General features: G+C 37.2%; 4 protein-coding genes across 12 annotated transcripts; all 4 read right to left on the reverse strand.

Annotated features, from left to right (window-relative positions):
• Positions 1–972: 972 nt before the first annotated feature.
• LOC144544581 (protein EFFECTOR OF TRANSCRIPTION 2-like) lies at positions 973–4,416 on the reverse strand. Of its 3 annotated transcripts, XM_078293111.1 has the most exons (5): positions 4,199–4,416; positions 3,651–4,007; positions 2,366–2,701; positions 2,142–2,188; positions 973–1,811 (listed from the first exon to the last, which is right to left on the reverse strand). In XM_078293111.1, the coding sequence occupies exons 1-5, from the start codon at positions 4,277–4,279 to the stop codon at positions 1,232–1,234; spliced, it is 1,401 nt and encodes a 466-aa protein (XP_078149237.1). In that variant the 5' UTR covers positions 4,280–4,416; the 3' UTR covers positions 973–1,231. The 3 variants fall into 3 exon arrangements, with proteins under 3 accessions (XP_078149237.1, XP_078149238.1, XP_078149236.1); XM_078293112.1 differs by lacking the exon at positions 2,142–2,188 and having other exon boundaries at positions 973–1,927; positions 2,438–2,701; XM_078293110.1 differs by having other exon boundaries at positions 2,142–2,701.
• Positions 4,417–5,279: 863 nt separating this feature from the next.
• On the reverse strand, positions 5,280–9,578 carry LOC144544240 (uncharacterized). Of its 6 annotated transcripts, none has more exons than XM_078292683.1 (2): positions 6,645–9,086; positions 5,280–6,129 (listed from the first exon to the last, which is right to left on the reverse strand). In XM_078292683.1, exons 1-2 carry the CDS (start codon positions 8,379–8,381, stop codon positions 6,091–6,093), a joined length of 1,776 nt encoding a protein of 591 aa, XP_078148809.1. In that variant the 5' UTR covers positions 8,382–9,086; the 3' UTR covers positions 5,280–6,090. The 6 variants fall into 6 exon arrangements, with proteins under 6 accessions (XP_078148809.1, XP_078148806.1, XP_078148804.1 ...); XM_078292680.1 differs by adding an exon at positions 9,468–9,578 and having other exon boundaries at positions 5,293–8,614; XM_078292678.1 differs by having other exon boundaries at positions 5,293–8,614; positions 8,889–9,086.
• Positions 9,579–12,404: 2,826 nt separating this feature from the next.
• PRXIIF (peroxiredoxin IIF) lies at positions 12,405–15,802 on the reverse strand. 2 transcript variants are annotated; one of them, XM_078292685.1, is made up of 6 exons: positions 15,561–15,802; positions 14,973–15,002; positions 13,926–14,084; positions 13,140–13,234; positions 12,633–12,779; positions 12,405–12,561 (listed from the first exon to the last, which is right to left on the reverse strand). In XM_078292685.1, exons 1-5 carry the CDS (start codon positions 15,744–15,746, stop codon positions 12,674–12,676), a joined length of 576 nt encoding a protein of 191 aa, XP_078148811.1. In that variant the 5' UTR covers positions 15,747–15,802; the 3' UTR covers positions 12,405–12,561; positions 12,633–12,673. The 2 variants fall into 2 exon arrangements, with proteins under 2 accessions (XP_078148811.1, XP_078148810.1); XM_078292684.1 differs by having other exon boundaries at positions 12,537–12,779.
• A 1,366-nt stretch (positions 15,803–17,168) lies between these two features.
• On the reverse strand, positions 17,169–19,132 carry LOC144544205 (uncharacterized). Its single transcript, XM_078292622.1, has 6 exons — positions 18,978–19,132; positions 18,529–18,762; positions 17,950–18,231; positions 17,698–17,859; positions 17,487–17,570; positions 17,169–17,409 (listed from the first exon to the last, which is right to left on the reverse strand). Exons 1-6 carry the CDS (start codon positions 19,005–19,007, stop codon positions 17,302–17,304), a joined length of 900 nt encoding a protein of 299 aa, XP_078148748.1. The 5' UTR covers positions 19,008–19,132; the 3' UTR covers positions 17,169–17,301.
• Positions 19,133–20,422: the final 1,290 nt, after the last annotated feature.

Below are 20,422 nucleotides of genomic sequence, written 5' to 3' on the forward strand. Positions count from 1 at the left end.
TCCTCATCTGGAATTCGCATCCTCTGAGATACCTCCTATTTTGCGTGACTTCTTGGAAAATTTGAACCGTTCAAGTACGTTACGCACGAATCTCGAAGCTCAAATAATACTGACCCCTGCGCTACCCCCGAATAGGCACCGGACACGTCGGTCACGCAAAAGTTGAGATATCTCAGAGGATATGAACTCCCTCAGCTGAACGTTCAAATGTTGGGGAGAAAGTCTTGTAAATAACACCGTACGATTAGCATTAGGAGTTGTGCGCACGGAAATTGATACAGACGTACACGGACTTTAATACGGAGGGCACGAACCATGATGCAATCGGATGGTCACTACACCCATCGAATCAAAGTAGGTCTCTGAACACGTTAGGAGAAAATTTACGACTCTATCCAGGACCAGGGCTGCTTACGGGCAGGGCCTGATCTCTGCCCTGCCCGGACTCATGGTATGGAGAGCAAAACCAGGCCCAATTTTGGCCCATATTTACAGGAGAGAGTCTGGATTCGGCCTTGCCCAAAGTAGGCCCGACCCTGCCCAGGTTCGTACGCTCTATTTAGTTTTTGATATATATTCCTTTTTGGTACAAATGTTAGTAGAAGCATGCATATTTTGTTAACATGTTAATTTAGTGGTTCTGAGTTGCATAATGCACCATTGGGCATCTCTTATCAAACTTGTAACCATTTTTTCTTTATAACTCAATTTAGTTTGTGGTGGTTAACAATTTAACATGTCTTGGCTTGTCTGGTATATGAATGTCCCAAAATTACTGTTTTGTTAGAATTTAATTGAATGTAAATATAACTGTTATATCCCGAAATTTGCTTCTTTGCTGCTTATCCTTGATGTGCAAATGACATGCAGAGCAAAATAATTAAAAAAATCAATTCGAGAGTAATATCACCTGATTCATCAAGCAATAGCTGGGTTGAATATATTTTTTTTTTATTTTTGAAACCTTAACAGTGGCTATCAAGTATAATTTTTATTAATTTAAATGTAAAATACATCCATCATTCTACATCCAAAACATCATTCAAACTACATCAACATCTAACAACACAAACAACTAAAACAACAAAAGAAACAAACTATATCCTTTAGTAGTAGACACCGATAACTTTCAGTATTAGCTAGCTAGCGACCAAAACTAACAAATGTCTACTCACAGTTGGTCAAACCGTTCTCTTCATAAAAAAGAGAACACTAAAATAATGATTTGGTACTAATAATAGAAAGGGATGAGAATCTGTTTATTAATCTTTCTTCCTTTGTGGACCTCACATCGCTTCCTCCCCACAGCAGGGGGGTTCTTACAAATGGACCCATCAATTTCGCAAATTGCACCGCAAAAACTTACCAATGCTTGTTCAATTTCACATCCTAGACTGTTGTTGTTTAGTAATCTCTCCTTTCTTGCCTCGACTATTCTTCTACCTTTGTGGTATTCACACCTCTTTCTCCCTTGTATGGGCCTGTTTGCACACACACCCCCATCTCCAAGGGCAATTCCACAAATAGTTTCAATTGGTGTTGTCGTGTGAGAAGTTTCAGTTTCAAGTTGAAGTATTTGAGGCCAAGATTTATTAATCTTTCTTCCTTTGTGGACCTCACATCGCTTCCTCCCCACAGCAAGGGGGTTCTTACAAATGGACCCATCAATTTCGCAAATCGCACCGCAAACACTTACCAATGCTTGTTCAATTTCACATCCTAGGCTGTTGTTGTTTAGTAATCTCTCATTTCTTGCCTCGACTATTCTTCTACCTTTGTGGTATTCACACCTCTTTCTCCCTTGTATGGGCCTGTTTGCGCACACACCCCCATCTCTAAGGGCAATTCCACAAATAGTTTCAATTGGTGTTGTCGTGTGAGAAGTTTCAGTTTCAAGTTGAAGTACTTGATGGCAAGATTTATTAATCTTTCTTCCTTTGTGGACCTCACATCGCTTCCTCCCCACAGCAGGGGGGTTCTTACAAATGGACCCATCAATTTCGCTAATTGCACCGCAAACACTTACCAATGCTTGTTCAATTTCACATCCTAGGCTGTTGTTGTTTAGTAATCTCTCATTTCTTGCCTCGACTATTCTTCTACCTTTGTGGTATTCACACCTCTTTCTCCCTTGTATGGACCTGTTTGCACACACACCCCCATCTCCAAGGGCAATTCCACAAATAGTTTCAATTGGTGTTGTTGTGTGAGAAGTTTCAGTTTCAAGTTGAAGTACTTGACGACAAGATTTATTAATCTTTCTTCCTTTGTGGACCTCACATCGCTTCCTCCCCACAGCAGGGGGGTTCTTACAAATGGACCCATCAATTTCGCTAACTGCACCGCAAACACTTACCAATGCTTGTTCAATTTCACATCCTAGGCTGTTGTTGTTTAGTAATCTCTCCTTTCTTGTCTCGACTATTCTTCTACCAACTTTGCGAACCTCTGGCACCATATACTTGTCAAATATAACACTTTTGTTGATTCTCACTCGAACCTTTTTTACATGAAAGGATTTCTTCAAGTTTTGACATTTTTGGAAGATGGATGAAGACATCTGACTGCTGGATAATATTTTCTCTAGTTTTGACAAACTTTCTTCACGCCGAATGGAACCATTATGAATTTGATTCCATGCATAGTCGAAATTGTCTAGGAGCTGTGCTTCTCTTTTCTCAGCTTCTAGCTTGTTTGTCATCTACAAATGCAAGCATGAAGCTTATCAGTAAAAATCATGCTGATATGTAGGTTTCTTGGAGAAGTGATCCATGCCATGTGGTATTTGGAAAAATGGCCAAATTTTCTTATATGACCAACATTTAACCTCCTATTATTTGCTAGTAAACCTCCATTTATATAGTACAGTATTATAGGAGTTTTGGGTGAAAGTGTTTATACTATATAATGCCACTTGCATAATTATGAAACACCAAACTCATTTAATACTGGTACAGCAGAATTGTTCTCTCATCTTTTACTTTCAGTTTACAGTTTTATGTACTATCTGTATTTCACCGGAAATTCATCCTTCAAATGAGTCATTTCATCACCATTACAAAGTAGGTGGTAGAAGTAACTTAATTCTGACTACAGCTGGAAAACATCTGAACAAACCCAAATAGGCTCTCGACTCAGTCAAACACAGACCCAACCAGATCCATTTTCTCTCTTTTTCAAAACTCAAAAGTGAATTGAACCTAACATGACTAAGCCTGAAACCAGTGAATACCTAAAAGAGGGGGAGGGGAAGCAATCAGAACTCAATCTGCATGATTCAAACAGAACTGGACTCTAAAAACCTTAATAAAAGTCTAACCAAGGCTACCTGGGACAAAATGCTCAGTCAACTCCAAACTGAATTGACCTGAATCCAGAACCGCACCAAGTGGAAACCAATCTAACTCTGAGACTGAACAATTGGAGACACTAAATTGATCTGAACCTGAATCCGTGTGACCGAAATGAGATGAAAGTGATCTGACTAAACTGAAACTCAGATCAACCCGATATCAAAACTGACTGAACTAAAAAGTAACTTGACCTAACCTAATGACCGAAGACCCAAATATTTTGAATGAACTGCACCTAATTTTACCAGACCCAAGAAACTTGTTTTCCAACTCAAATGCTGTAGAGGAAATTCTTACCGGGACACATCTGAAGGCAATGGAGAAGCCCCGTGCAAAGACCTCCCTAAACAGACCTGGCTCCTTTTTGACTGGTACATGTTCTCTTTTCGCAAGAGAATCCAATTTTCCACATTCTAAATGGGATCCAGTGCGGCCATAATCCTGAAGTCTTGTTCTGACATTGTCGGCTTGCCCCAAATAAACCACCACGACGTCCTTGAGATCATCAGATCGGGTTTTTGTACCAGCTTTGGTACCTGGTTTTACAATGCTTAGCTCATACAGCCCTGGAAAGTTCTCTGGGAGGTTGTGGATTCTGTACCGGCTGGCCCCCTCCTTACCATGGTCATCCCAATCAGATGGTCCAACAAGTATCTACCAAAAAATTAAAAAAAAAATAAAGACCAATAATTAAAAGAGGAATTACAATTCGTAAGGTCATAAATCTTGATTTTAGGCCTGATGTAAGTCAATGCTTACCCACTAATTCTAACCAAACTATTCATGGAGCTCAGATACAAACAATTGAAGTACAAAATCGACGGTTGATAAATTGGGAAACTCACCTTCCAAGGAGAGAACAAGGCGTCGTGTTTTGTGCGAGAGCATTCCTCCCTCTTCACTCTCCTATATTTCTCCTTCTCCATTGATCTCTACCAGGGACCACGGCTCCCGCCCTTTGAATCCTTTCTTTTGAAACAAAAAATGTAGGGAAATTTTATCTCTAGGAAGAGATTAAAACTCAAACAGTGCCGTGAATTCGCAATTTGAATAGAATGTTGCTTCCTTGTGGGGAAAGTTTTGTAAACAACGCGTTAGAAGAAAGTTTACGACTCTATCCAGGATGAGTACGTGTCCTCTGAGATATCTCATATTTTGCGTGACCGACGTGTCCGGTGTCTATTCGGGGATACCGCAGGGGCCAGTATTATTTTATCTTAGAGATTCGTGCAGAACCGTTCCAACGGTTGATATTTTGAATAAGTCACGCAAAATATGAGATATCTCAGAGGATGAAAAAACGCGCAAGGGGTGCTTACGGGCAGGGCCTGATCCCTGCCCTGCCCGGACCCATGGTATGGAGAGCAAAACCCAGCCCAAATTTGGCCCTTATTTACAGGAGATAGTCCGGATTCGGCCTTGCCCAAAGTAGGCCCGACCCTGCCCTGGTTCGTACGCATAGATAATTGGAAACACTTCAAATTCAAACAGCAATAGCTCTCTTTAGTTTTTGATACAGAAGGATCTACCTACACTCTTTTTTAAAGACACCGGATTATATTTTATATTTTTTAAATTTAAATTATTTCAGATAATAGATATATTAACATGTGATTGCATATCAAATTTTATATTTTTCTGGTTTTTTTTATTATTATTTATTAAGATGGGTACAAAAATTCAATGATCTAAAAATAACGATTTTGTAAAATGCTGAATAACTAGTAAAAAAAGTTTTAAAAAATATAAAATTTGATATGCAAGCGCATTTTAATAAATCCATCACGTTGAACGGTTTGGATCGACTGTTTGAATTTTGAAAAATTTGAAACTGTAAGGTGTAATTCAGTATCACCAAATAAAAAAATGTGAATCCCTCTTCTTGATATATATTCCATTTTGGTACAAATGTTAGTAGAAGCATGTAAACAACTAAGAAAGAAATACTGACAGAGTTTACAACAACTCTTAATCATTTCAAATCACAAATACAAGATTGTTCGATAAATTACATAAATCTTGGAACGGCCTGAAAATCTGAACACATAATCCAGACAGAAGCTGGAATTCCAAATATGCCTTTACAGTTAAAATTCACAAAATGACCCCAAGAAGCAAAATAGGAAAAGAAATAAAAAAAAAAACAAAGAGAGACTTGTGGCCTTGTGGGGAATAGTCATTTATGAGTCATAAAATCATTAGAAGCGTGTAAATTAACAAATACTAACTGCAAGAACTTTTACAAGGGCAACTCTCAAATGTTTCAAATCATAAATAAAAAAGAGTTCAATAAAAAAGAAACTGAGAGTACATAATCTTGTAAATGACATCTGGATGCAACCCATACTCTTAATCATGATTCTCAATGCCGCTCTAAAGAAAAATCTTTCCTTTTTTTTTGCTAATTCAGAAAATGTTTTTAAAAGAACTGGTATGATAGTCTATTTTTCATTTCATGCAACTAACTCCTTTGCCTTTGTAATTTCACATTGCAACATTCATCTATAAAAGTGTTGCAAGTCATGACATCGGGCTTGACCCGTTTGGAAATCATTTCATGCAACAAATCATTTGCCTTTGTTACTTCCTTTCTTGCAAAATCCATCTATAAAAGTGTTGCAAGTCATGACATTGGGTTCGTGCCCATTAAAAACCATGATATGCTGCACCTCCTTTGCCTTCTCAATTTCAACCTCTCTTGCACAATCCATTTATAAGTGTGGTATAAGTCACGACATCAGGCTCGTGCCTTTTTGGAAATCATTGCATCTAGCTCCTTTATCTTCGTAATTTCAACTTTCTTGCACAGCCCATCCATAAGGATATTATAAGTCACGCCATCAGGCTCGAACCCTTTGGAAATTATGTCATGCATCAACTTCTTTTCCTTGTCAATTTCACCTTTTTTGCATCTGCAAAAATGCGGTAAGTCAAGACATCGGGCTTGACCCCTTTGGAAATCATGTGATGCATCAACTGTTTTGCCTTGTCCATTTCACTTTTCTTGCAAAATCCAGCGATGAGAGTGTTGTAAGTCACGACATCGGGCTCTAACCCTTTGGAAACCATGTGATGCATCAATTCCTTACCCTTGCCTATTTCACCTTTCTTGCAAAATCCATATATAAGAGTGTTGTAAGTCACAACATCGGGCTCATACCCTTTAGAAATCATTTCATGCAGCAAATCCATTGCCTTCTCAATTTCATTTTTCTTGCACAATCCATGTATAAGAGTGTTGTAAGTCACAACATTGGGCTTGTGCCCTTTGGTAATCATTGCATCCAGCACCTCCTTTGCCTCCGTAATTTCACCTTTCTTGCACAGCCCATCCATAAGGATATTATAAATCATGCCATCAGGCTCGAACCCTTTTGAAATCATGTCATGCATCAACTTCTTTGCCTTGTCAATTTCACCTTTCTTGCAAAATCCATCTATACAAATGTAGTAAGTCATGACATCGGGTTTGATCCCCTTGGAAATCATGTCATGCATCAACTGTTTTGCCTTGTCAATTTCACTTTTCTTGGAAAATACATCGATGAAAGTGTTGTAAGTCACGACATCGGGCTTGAACCCTTTGGAAACCATGTGGTGCACCAACTCCTTACCCTTGTCAATTTCTCCTTGCTTGCAAATTCCATATATAAGAGTATTGTAAGTCACAGCATTGGGCTCATGCCCTTTAGAAATCATTTCATGCAGCAACTCCATTGCCTTCTCAATTTCACCTTTCTTGCACAATCCATTTATAAGAGTGCTGTAAGTCACAACATTAGGATTGTGCCCTTTGGAAATCATTTCATGCTGCAACTCCATTGCCTTATCAAATTCACCCTTCTTGCACAATCCATTTATAAGAGTGCTGTAAGTCACAACATTGGGCTCTTGCCCTTTTGAAACCATGCTTTGCAGCACCTCTTTTGCCTTGTCAATTTCACCTTTCCTACACAATCCATTTATAAGAGTATTGTATGTCACAACATTGGGCTTGTGCCCTTTGGTAATCATTTCATGTAGCAATTCCATTCCCTTTTTAATTTCACCTTTCTTGCACAATCCATTTATAAGAATGCTGTAAGTTACAACATCCGGCTCATGCCTTTTTAAAACCATGCTATGCACCACCTCCTTTGCCTTCTCAATTTCACCTTTCTTGCATAATCCATTTATAAGAGTATTGTAATTCACAACATTGGGCTTGTGCCCTTTGGTAATCATTTCATGTAGCAATTCCATTCCCTTTTTAATTTCATCTTTCTTGCACAATCCATTTATAAGAATGCTGTAAGTCACAACATCCGGCTCAAGCCTTTTTAAAACCATGTAATGCACCACCTCCTTTGCCTTCTCAATTTCACCTTTCTTGCATAATCCATTAATCAATGAGTTGTATGTCACAATATTAGGTATAACCCCGGCAGGATGCATCTGTCTATACAAACCAAATGCCTTATCAAGTTCACCCGTCTTACAGAGCTCATCTATAACCATGTTATAAGTGATCACAGAGGGTTCACACTCACCACCATGTTTGACCATTCTAAAAAACAATTGAAGAGCAAAGCTGGTGTTGCCCTTAGAACAAAACCCCTTCAAAAGAAAGTTATACGGGATCACATTGGGTATAGTTACCAGGTTAGTCATTTTGTTGAGCAAAATGGCTGCAGCCTCACCAGTCCTATTCTCAGAACAAAGGCCCTTGATTATTGGAGTAAATATCACGGCCTCAGCTCTGTGACCCTCCTTTAGCAGCCGCCCGAGAAAAGAAAAAGCTAGGTCGAGACGATTTATTTGGGCACAATACTTGATCATGAGCGCATAGGTATAATCATCAGGACTGATTCCATCAGTTTGGGTTATATGGTTGAAAAGGTTAAAAACAGCAGGGTCAGAATTGCGAACCAAGTCAGCCAACAGGGCGTGCAAATGGTGAAGCGACTCTTTGTAATGCCGTTGTTGAGGACTCCTGTGAATCTTGTTGGCGATTCGGTAGGGTTGGAATTTGGAAATGGGGTACATCATAGCATAAAAGGCAGAGGCCAAGACGAGAATCCAATGGGGATGGGGACAGGGATTGCAATTGTGACTGGGATTGCGAGAGGGAAATTAAGATGAAAGGGAACAGAAGGGTGTGAGAAACAGCGTGTACATCATCTTATCCTTTTATGGCATCGCTCCATCTCTCTAAGCTTTAAACCAACAAGGTCGACCTCTTCTTTCTTTCAAGTGACAGCACACCCGTCCATTTATTATTACTGCATTAAAAAAAGAGAGTAAAAAGTACATCATTAACACATTTATGAACAGTAATGCTATTTTGGTTATTGAAACTGCCCAATCGTGTCATACTATAGAGGAACATGAAGCTTAGAAATCAGATAAAAAGCAGCTTTATACAATAGACCGACAAATAAAATGTAATAACAGTAAGAACTCAAATATATATATATTATGTGGACAACACAGCATTGAGGATAATTTAATAGCTGTTTACGCCAGGAAGTAGTTTTGATTACATTGAGAATGTACCTTGATAGCAGAAAGTAACACACCTGAGATGTTGTTTCCTGTCTCTAGAGATTGAGATTGCTGTGTAGTAGACAAATACAGAGATTGAGATAGAGACTGCACTGAAAATAAGCAAGAAAATGATTGAGGAGAGGAGCAGAGAGACAAATAAAAAGAGGAAGAGATAGAGATGGGCTTGAGCTTGAGCCTCATGTCCTGAACTAATTACATCCAAGAAAAAATAAATTTAATTCAAAATATTCATGACTCTCGATCAATTTAGATCAGACGCTTTTAGTGAACGCCGAATCTGGTTCATCGAGAGGAATACCATAGGACGGATCACATATTTAACTGAAAAAAAAAATCATGCTGGTATACAAAATTTTCAAGAAATTTGCTGAACCCCCTCAGTTATCTAATACCCTAACTTCCTCCCAAAAATAAGAAGACACGAAATAGACAACAACAAAAAATCAGTTGGAAACGACCACAATTCAAGGAAATAGAGAAATTCGAAAGTATAGGGATGAAGGAACTAAATCAGTGCGACATTGATCTCACTTTATCAACAAAAAAGAGAAGGTTGGAGGAACTTACCGCAAAGAGAAGCGAGGAGAGATCCAGCAACAGGTTGAACGAGATGCGATGAAGAGAACAATGTAGCTACTAGCTAGCGAAGAGAAAAGGAAGCAAACTTGAAATGGAGCGATTAGTGGAGAGAGAAGACTATGAGGCTGAAGCGAGAAAAAAAGCTGACTGAGACAGCCGCGTCGCCGCGAGTGCGGAGGTGGAACGTCCGATCAGAACCCGGAATTCGTATCCTCTGCATTAGCTCAAAAGGGAATCTTAACTTGACCGTCCGATCTGCTTTAAGATTCGTACGGACTAGATCCGTTTAAAATCAGACGGTTGAATTAACTCAAAAGGAAACTTAACGTGACTTGACTATTTAATTTGATCACAACAATTTTAATAACAATTGCTGTTGAGCTTGTTGCAAATCCTTAAATTTTAATTTTATGTGATTACACGTGACTACGTGAGGATGTGATTATTTGCGTCATGTAATTAATTGTATTTTGACATAACCACTCGTAACGTGATTGTTTGTTTGATGTGACCAATTGTATTTAATAATTATTTTCATGAGTAGTTAAAAATAATAATAACAAATATACTAAAAAAATGAGAAACTATTATAAAATAAATTATAATTAAAAATAATTTTGAAAATATTCAATATTGATCACGTAACGTGTCACGTGATGTGACGTGATTGAGTCAATTTGCATGACGTGACATAATATGACATAATTAAGATAGCAAAAAACAGTCGTGTCATGTCATACCACACCACGCGACAAGCAAATTACATACATAATCAACACAAGTGATGTGATGTTACATAATGTGATTGATAACGGCGTAACTAACGATTAATATTCATATCAACTCAAATTTTAATTTTAGATCTGAAGTTCTGAACTGCCTGATTAGTTTTATCGCGAATATTAAATGGACTCGTGCATTTCACGTCCGATCAGATTTAAACTCAAATATTATGTTACCTCAGAGGATGTGGACTCCATTTATTGAGGCCTGATCTTGGGTCGGATTTACGAAAATAAATCTGCTGTAATTCTTGAGGAATTACAGGACCATGTAATCCCAATTCAAATCGTTGGTCTTTTTCGAGATCTGTGCATGAAAATTTACTTTTTTTCGAGATCTGTGCAGAAAAAATTTGAACGGTTGATATTGAAATTTCAGAGTCCTATAATTCCTCTCTCTCGGGATTACAGCAGATTCGGACTCCGGATTTACAGAAAGAGAGTTCGGGCTCGATGCAAGATGTTAAGTCCGTTCCCACAGGTGTCACTGAACTCGCTACTGCGAGTTATTCCAAATGCTATCATTAATCGCTAGCAATTAAAGATTCATATCAGTTAGTGGTATCTGGTGAGGATGTTTTCCTTGTTATGTAATATCTGGTGAGGACTGAGACTTATCTATTGGAGACCTCTTAAGTTATCCTGGAAAATCAAATAGCACTGTGAGATATCACTTTTATTTGCAATGCTTGGAATCTTTATCTCCAATCCCATGATCGAAGTGAAACTATGGGCGTTTCTCATGTATTTCGATTAAAGTTATGGTAGGCTATATATGGAGATAGGCTAATGTGCTTTCAATAGCATATGAGTTGAAATACACACGGTTCAAATTTAAAATTTTAAAATTCAAAAAGTCGATCTGAACCGTTCATCTTGTTCTCCATATTAATATGTGCTTGGAGACCAAATTTTATATTTTTCTGATTTTTTTTACTATTTATTAAGCCACTTTGAAAATCGTTGATCCAACGGTTTTACTATTTTGTTAAGCCACCGTTGGATCAGCAATTTTCAAAGTGGCTTAATAAATAGTAAAAAAAATCAGAAAAATATAAAATTTGGTCTCCAAGCACATATTAATATGGAGAACAAGATGAACGGTTCAGATCGACTTTTTGGATTTTAAAATTTCAAATTTGGACCGTGTGTATTTCGACCCATTTGCTACTGAAAGCACATTAGCCTATCTCCTATATATGATCATGTATACAGTCAGGAATACAGTCTAGACATGGAGTGGTTCACATCCGGCAAGACGGCTGTGTTCTCTCCCCCTGTTTTTTGGCATAATTCGTATATACTTCTCGGGTTTTGACACTGATAGTGGTTGTTAGATTGGAGAATTACTAATGAGTTCGTCTAGTATGACATCGGTGCCATATGACACTAACTTCAAAATTGATTGAATATACTTCAAACAACTAATCTAAACCATTCAAACCGATTTACTTTATGAGTTATGCATTTCCATGCACATTTTTAATGTTTTCGAGTTATTTTAGTATCAAATCAAGTAGTAAAAATATTGAAAAATGAATGTATTAAAATTAACTTCAAAAATCACACATTTGACTGCTGGACTTCATACTAAATAAATTCGACAAATTATAAATTTTAAACACATAACTAATGAAGTTTATCGGTTTGAATGGTTTTGATTTACCGTTTGAAGTTGATTTGATAAATTTTAAAGTTAGTATTATATAAGTTGAAATAACACTAATGTTATACTAGCCATACTCATTACTAATCCGTCAAGATTTGCAGTTACCATCCAAGATTCGACAATTTGACAAGACCTATTGATTAGGGGCTTTTTGGTTAGCATTTTTTTTTTTTTCCAAAAGCTATCAAACTCTGAAACCTCAATGCCTGGTGGTTACATCTACTTTAATTAGCCGGTTCATCAAATTTGTAGCTTTGATAATTCCTGTAGCAAGGGATTTTAAAAAAAAAAAAAAATTCTGTAGCAAAGTTTACATTCCATTCATTAAAAATTTTAGTATTCCTCTTTATAAAACAAAATTACTTCATCTATTCTTCATAAAACCTGTCGCCTAATCGTTCTATTGGGCTTTTAAGATTTAGTTAATATTATTTCTTGTCATTCCATAGCAAAACTAGAATCTCCTCTGAAATATTTTTCTTTTAGCACAGCAGAAACACAATTTAGATTAATTGTGAAAATCACCTTGTTTTTCTTCAATCAAACACCGAAGCATAACATAAGAAAACTGAAATAACACCAAACAAATGAAAGAAAAGAAAGATCGATTCTGCAATAATTATTAGCTGGACTTATTAAGAAACATCAGGAAAAAACAAAATTGAAGAATGTTTATGCAGATACTTTTCTTTGTTAGAGAACATGCATTCAGCCAAAATTTAAAAGCAAAAGTAGAGACTGGCTCAAATTTGATCTAAGATGACCTCAGCACCTGATAGCTTAAACTCCGAAGGCGCTTTCTCCACATTCAAAACCTTTATCTTGCCATCATCCACATAAGCTGACCACCTTCATATAGTATATTATCATAAGTTAGTCCCTAAGAGTTGCTTATGAATACTTATTTCCCCAGTTTAATTGCAATTTATGACAGTTTCTTGTAATATAAATCAAGTTTCCTACCACAATCATGTTTCAGTTAGAAACATTCAGGTACAGGTGCTACAGTACTGGATTTCACTCGCTCAGGTTTAGCAAGGATGCTCCCAAATTATGCATTTGTATACCCCCCACACCCCTCTTCAACCCCCAATCCCGCAGTATCTGTACGTTTTAACTAATTTTTCCATTATCAAATGAACCTCCTTTCTCGTTCATACAATCTTTGCCGCCTCTAATTAATTATCTAGAAACGGAAAGAGAAACAACCTATGAGAGCGGGGCCCGAGCAAAGCAGCAGAAAGATCAATATCCAGCTCCAGGCTCTTGTGGAATTTCCCATCAAAATCCCCATAAAATTCAATCTACAAAATATTAGAAATCATCAGTTGTACAGCTGACCAAATTGATGCATTCTGAGCAAGGAAGCATCATCTTTCCTGTGTAGAATGCTCGGCAAGCAACAAATATTGAAAGAATGGTAATTTGTTTATTTCAAAGCCTTCGAATCAAGTATGCCATCATAGTTCCTGAATTCCAATTTCTAAATTTACAACTTAACCATATTATACTACAATCCCAAACATACTCAACATATCTCTACCTCAACCCAAACCCAACTGCTTACTATATTAATGTTTTCGGAATGCAATGGAGAAAGCTCAAAAATCACTTTGACATGGTAATGGAAAAGGGAATTAAATTCGTTCTCTTACGTAACAAGTAGTGTCAAACAGAAAGGACCAACATGACCCAACAAAAGAGGAAACTTTTGCTTCCCGATCATTCATCGAAGTTAGGAAAAATTTAGTTTGCATTAACCTCACCCAAAGAAAGAGGACTGACTCATTTGGAAGGAGATCATAATTGTAAATATTAACAAAACAAAAACCTTCCATCACACTGGTTTAATGCTTAGCTGTAAACCCACAAATTGCAGTACAAGATGCAAAACTCCTAGTTGAATATGCTCTCCATTCAAGACACATACTTTTCAGTCACAGCAAATGTGTAAAATACATAAATAATTAGAGTACTCCAGCAAAAAGATCTCACCACATCTTTGGCCTCGAGTTTTTCAGCCCAGGCATTCATGGTATAAGGATCATTAACAGCCACGCAAATTACAGAATCGATCCCCTTTGCTTTGAACTTATCAATGTTCTTCTTGTAGCTTGGCACATGCTGTGCTGAACAAACTCCTGTGTAAGCCCCCTGGTACAAAGATTTTGCATTATACCAAGGTAGCAAAACAAATGTGAAGACAATACATGTCAGGCGGCATCTGATATCTAGTATGTTATCCATTTTACCTCTGGGGAGAGGTTATGAAGAGAGTTTAAACAACTTACAATTGGATCACTAGATAGTATTAACAGTAAATCAAAATTTATGCAACCCCTAAAGCATCAAAGGTCATTAAAGTCAAGACTGTTGAAATTTTCAAAAATGTACGATAAAAAGAGCCAAAGATCAATCAAATATTCAACTATCGCCATGTTTGTATGCATAATATATCATCTAGAGTGCATCAAAGATGTCCGGTTGCACATTTAAACTTCATTTCTGACAATTCTCAAGTCCATTGGCAATGCACCCTAATCCTTCAACTTAACAATGCAAAATGAGATACATTCCAAATATACCTTACAAAATGTAGGATATGTGGCCTGTATTTGCCTAGAAACTAATTATCTCATTGTCTTAGATGCCATATGACTTATTTCTCGTTGCTGAAATTCATTAGTGTCTCATTTCAGTTAAAAATGTACAGGATTGATAATATTTGATTGAGGCTGAAGGCAGGGGTCGAGCCTTACCCAGGCTTACACAGTGATACTACTTTCCAGAAAATAAAAAAAACCTTTGGTTTAGTACCAGTACTTCCCAGTTCCAAATTTCTAATTCAAGAGTATACAAGAGAAGACTAATTGGATTTGTTTCTCAGAAAATTTCTATTATGCTTCGTTTACAGTTGGTTTGTCAGAACTGATGGTGTTTGATTGAGGCTGATGACAGTGATCAAGCCTTACCATTCATACATGCCAGTTGTCATAATTCAAGAAATATATAAAAGAAGATTAGTTGGACTAAAAGACTTACTGGTAAACCAAAGACGACCACTTTCTTCCCCTGAAAAGGCAATAATTTGAGGGATTAGATGCTCCTCAAGAAGCGAATTTCAGTACAAAACTAGTCAAGTACTTCATTTAATCTGTTTCCCATAATTTTCTTTGTGACACCTTACTCTTAAGCAAAAAAAGATGATATTTTGCTTGCACCAATTTGAATCAGGGATATCTCCAACACTTTTTGAGATTTTAATTGACCACATGAACTCAAATTTCAGGATCCAGCACCACACTCAAACATGTTTATGCAAAAATAGCTATAAGATATCCATTTAACCACCTAAACAACCAATGAAAATACTGAGCAACTTACCAGATTACAAGTTAGATAGTTCAAGCAGCTAAGCACATGATTGATAGAGGTTCGTATAATATTAACCAAAAAAGTCGCCAAATTCTACTGGAAACTACTCAAATTTCAGAGCAAATAGATCAAAGTTACTATAACAACTACGCATTATGTCAACAAAAATTGAGTAACGGACTTCAATTTTGAAGCAAAGGCTATAATAAGAACTCCTAGAGTGTGCCTGAGCTGAGAGAGACAGAGAAGAGAGACCTGAAAGAGATCTTTGACAGGAGTAGTGGAGAAATTAGAGGCAACGCCTTCGTCCCAGGTGCGAGCCTTCTGGAGCGCAACGCCGGGCGCAGCCGCTACGATGTTGTCTCCAGTGGCCACCTTCGAGAATCCCCGCCACATCGCCGACGGGAGCCGCCGCGCCCCTCTCACCAACGCCGAAGCCATTTCTGTTTCGTACAATCCTCTGAAACTGCTTTGTTTTTATTTTGGTTGAAATTATCGCAAATCACGGGTGTATCAGTGTAGACGAATTCTTATCACCAAAAGTAACTCAAATTTTGTGTTTTGATCCGAATCGTCAGATCTGTTAAAGCACGATTATTAACACCTTGTTTGGATGGAGAGTAGAGGAAGGGGAGGTGAAGAATAGAAGAGAATGGAATAAAATAGAAAGGAAGATTAACATAATTAACTTCTTTGTGTTTTGATGATTAATAAGGGAAAATAAATTTAACTTTCATTTCCGTCTTATTTTTTGTTTAGTTGATTAAAATTTAGAAGGTTAATGAGAAATTCAGTGGCTGTTGAACGATTGTGACAAAAAAATTTTGTATAAAAATTATATAGGTAATATATAATGTTGGGCATTTATATTATTTTTTCTAAAAATATTTGCAACAATTTTATTTTTTTTTCATCCGTTATACCTCAAATTAGGAGGGAAACCGATTCTATTAATTACAATGATATAAGGTTAAATCTTTCACTTTCTATACCCTTCACCTCCGACATAATTTTGTCAACCAAACATAATTCGACGGAAAGTTTTATTTTCTTTCCATTCCGCGGCATATGCTTATGCAGTAGTCTTCCGCATACAAAATCTCATGCGGTTTTGAATATACGTATACATATACGGTCCATGCAAATTTGAAAAAAGCTTAAAAATTATTTTCCAGTGGAGAAAATTAAAATCTATAATCTTTATAATATGATAAGGAGTACAAATCACTAGACTAAACAAGTCTTTAGATATAAATTAGTTTTATTTTATCTATATGTTTATTTAACAAAACATATATAGTAAAACCGTATATGTAGTTTTGCATATGCGGCATGCATTGGCCTTCTGCATGAATGAACAAAATTGCATTTTAAAACATTGACAGAAATTGACCCGAATTCTGATCAAAAAGTCCGGATCTAAACTCAATGTTTGAGTTACTTCAGAGGATTCTGACTAGAGTGTAGACTGTAGACTGGCACGGTTTCTGTGTCTGAACAAGCAACAGCGTTCCTGATTGTTTATTAGATGTATAGTTGATAATTAAACTGGATTTGAATTTGATTTTCATTTTTATTGGATTCCTTTGACAAGTCAAGTAAGGCTATTTCACAAAGATTTTAAATAAGATTATTCCAGTGACACCAAAATAGTACAACATTTCTACAATAGATGTATTTATTTCAGCATGCCAGAATTGTATACACAGTAAGGCATTGAAACCCTTCCTCCATTGAGTACTGATTTATTAAAGAGTAGAAAACTGAGCAAATCATCAAGGCCTAATTGGTTATCATTTATTTGCTTCTATCATTTTCTTTTTTTTCTTCTCTTGCTTTTTTCTTTTGTACCCAACCTTTCAATTACTAAAAAAAGGGCTTGAGGCTTGACCGCTTGAGCCCTCTCGTTTTATTTATTTAAATAAATAGTTCTCAGGGTAGTTACATTTGACCCTTCTAAACAATGCCAATCATTTATAACAGCAATCAGGATTAATTAAGCAAGTAGAGTTCCGACCATAACAGTGACTGCTTCACCACTGATGCGCACCCTCTGAGATTTCTCATCCAATTCTAAGTGCAATACACCACTTCTTGGTGAAGCCTGAAAGAGTGAAAGAATGTTAAGAATTTCGAGCCAACTTTTCTGATGTATATATTTATAATGAATCAATGGCATACCATGAAAGCGGTGAGACTTTTCTTATTTAGCTTTCTACTCCAGTACGGCATCAGGGAACAGTGTGCACTACCGCATACTGGATCCTATTAGTGAGAGAGAAAAAATAACTCATACAAAAAAAATAATACATACAGATTTAAGAAAAAACTCCAGGGAACCCAATATAAATTACCAAAGCAACTAAGCAAGCAATATTTTATTTCGAGTTACCTCGTTAATGCCGAATTTGGGGCAGAAGAAGCGGCTGAAGAAATCAAATCCAGACCCATCTGGAGCTTGTCCTGTAACTATAATCCCTCTCCCTGCACATTTCTCAATTTCCTGAAAATTAGGCTGCAACTCCGCAACTTCTTTGCCAGATGAAAGCTCCACCTGGAGATATAAGAATAATAATAAGAAGAAGAAGAAAGAAAGAAGGATTGAAGAAAAACTAAGAATGTAACGGAAAAACAATAATATTACAATGAAGTCCTCTGATTTGGTTGTTTTGAGAACATTAACAACAGGCACATTATTCAGAGTCAAAGGAATTGACGGAAGTTCACTTGCATCACATCCGACAACTTGGTCTGCTGGGAAGTCCAGTTCAATGAAGAACTTCCCCTTCCCATCTTTCAACTGGCTTATTTTCTTGGCAGTTAAAATCCCAGATCTTGTGACAAACTCTACAGTTTCATATTTTACGAGAACAGACGTGAACAGGAAATGGGCGGCAGCTAGTGTAGCATGGCCACAGAGATCAACCTAATAATATTTATAAATTTTCGATAAGTGTCTAAAAGGTAGAAGAAATTTTTAGGTAAAAATTGAAAAATCAACTTGAATGATACAGTCAACTATGCTTAGCAAGATACATATAAGGAAAATGTACCAGAATGACAGTTATAGATACATTTTAATTATAATACAAATTTTTATCGAATATAATTGTACAGAATCCAATAAATTATAGTTGCAAACTATGCTTAGTAGTTAGTAAGGAGACATGTTGCCAATAAGTAAGTCAAGAAATAAAAATATTAAGAAAATAAGAAAGGACACCTCAGCAACAGGGGTGAACCAACGAAGGCCGAAACGGGGGACAGTCGTTCTTTGATTGCAGGAATTAGGATAGGATCCATTAGCTGAGATCACACGGGTTAAGTAGCATGTCTCCGAAATGTTAAACTCTTTGGCAACAGAGAGCATCCACTGTTCATCCACGTCAACATTCTCTTCTAATATACATACAGCTGCTGGGTTTCCCTTGAAAGCTTCGTCAGTAAACGCGTCTATCTGAAATTTAACGAGAATAATATATGATAAAGAAGGTTAAAAAATAAAGAAATAAATGCTTAATTTATTTAGCAAGAGGAATATATCCCTGCTTTGTATTATTTTCCTTCAATCGCGTATTCTGGTTTATTGAAAAAAAAACTAATAACTTGAGTATGCAGATAAAAATTCTCCAACTCTAGCTTCCACAAGGAAAGGGTAGAAAAAATACATACAACAGCATATTTGATCGCTCTTTGCGACATTTCCACAAACACTTTGTGAGCGAGTTGCTCTATTGAGGGGCAAGTTCTCCGATACTCCGAAAGAGGAAAATAGGAAATAAACAAGCGGAATGGGGAATTGGGGATCCTGTCAACAGTCAAAAACAAGCAGTCAAGCAGCCACTTGTTCGCATATTCGATGCTCTACGACAAATGGAAACCGTTAGATTCACATCAAACGGCACGAATAGGTTCTAAGTTTCTCACAGTTTCACATCTGAACCGTTTGATATAAAATGGAAGAGTCCGTGTCCTTCAGGTACCTTACAATGTCAAAAAATGAACGGTACAGATTAATTCCATTCGTATTCAACTCAATCTGGTACTGTGGGGTCTGCTTTGAGATATGTGCCAAACTAAAAGAACGGTCCAGATTTTCTGCTTGCACCTCAGGTACCTGGGTGATACGAATTCAAATGGAATGATATTATAGGATGGTTTAGCGTCAATGTATCTTACGGGCCTACAAAACTGGATCATATTTCGGCCCGTATATCTTGACAAACCCGACCTAAAACAAGCATTTTCACATTTATCTCGGCCCGCAAAAACAATCTCTCCTCCCGCTCCACAACAAGAAGGCCGGCCATGGCTACTCTCCTCCACTCATCGGTCTCGACCCGCACAACCAATCTCTCTCCCCTCTCAAAAACAACAAGGCCGGCCATGGCTGTTCTTCTCCACTTGTCGGCCCCTCCTGTAGTAGCCAGTGCGCGCAAGCGCAAACGGCGACCTTCTAGAAGAAAGTTCAAACTACCCGCATTCCCTGGTTTCCTCCTAAAGCGTGCCTTCTCCTCTCTCGCCTCCCAACTTCCCCCGCCGCTGGATGTCCTTGCTCCTCCATTGATCAACGGCTCAAGACGAAGCGTCAGTTCTTTCAGAGTTGAACCTTTGATACTTCTTTTCTCGACTGCATCGGGCTCCGCTATCGGATTGAATGCGAAGGAGATAGCGAAAATGAAGCTTCCGGTTGTTATACCAGAACTGGGGAGCAAGGCTGGGTACTTCTTGCTAGGGTTTGTGTTGTGCTTCTTGATTTGTAAAGCAATTTTCTTTAAGCCGAGGAGACGGAGCGGCTGGAGATTCTAATGCTGACTCTTTATATTATTTTCAAATTATTTTCAAATTATTTTCAAATTCTTGCTAGGGTAAATTGGTAATGGTGTCAGTTCCATTGTTTACATGTTCTTGATTTCTTTTTAACTGATTTGAGGTTCTTGCAAATTGCATAATTGTTAGATTTTTTTTTTTTTTTTTTTTGGAAAATGATATATGGATTATGTTTCTCTTTTAACTTTTGTGAGTTGGATGTGGTTAGATGATTTAGTGGAAGTGTGCAACTATAGTTACCAGTTTACTATGGTGTGCTGACTATAGAGTATGGTTATTTGGTTTTC

The sequence above is a fragment of the Carex rostrata genome, chromosome 26 (assembly GCF_964058835.1).
Source record: "Carex rostrata chromosome 26, lpCarRost1.2, whole genome shotgun sequence".
NCBI classification, from domain to species: domain Eukaryota; kingdom Viridiplantae; phylum Streptophyta; class Magnoliopsida; order Poales; family Cyperaceae; genus Carex; species Carex rostrata.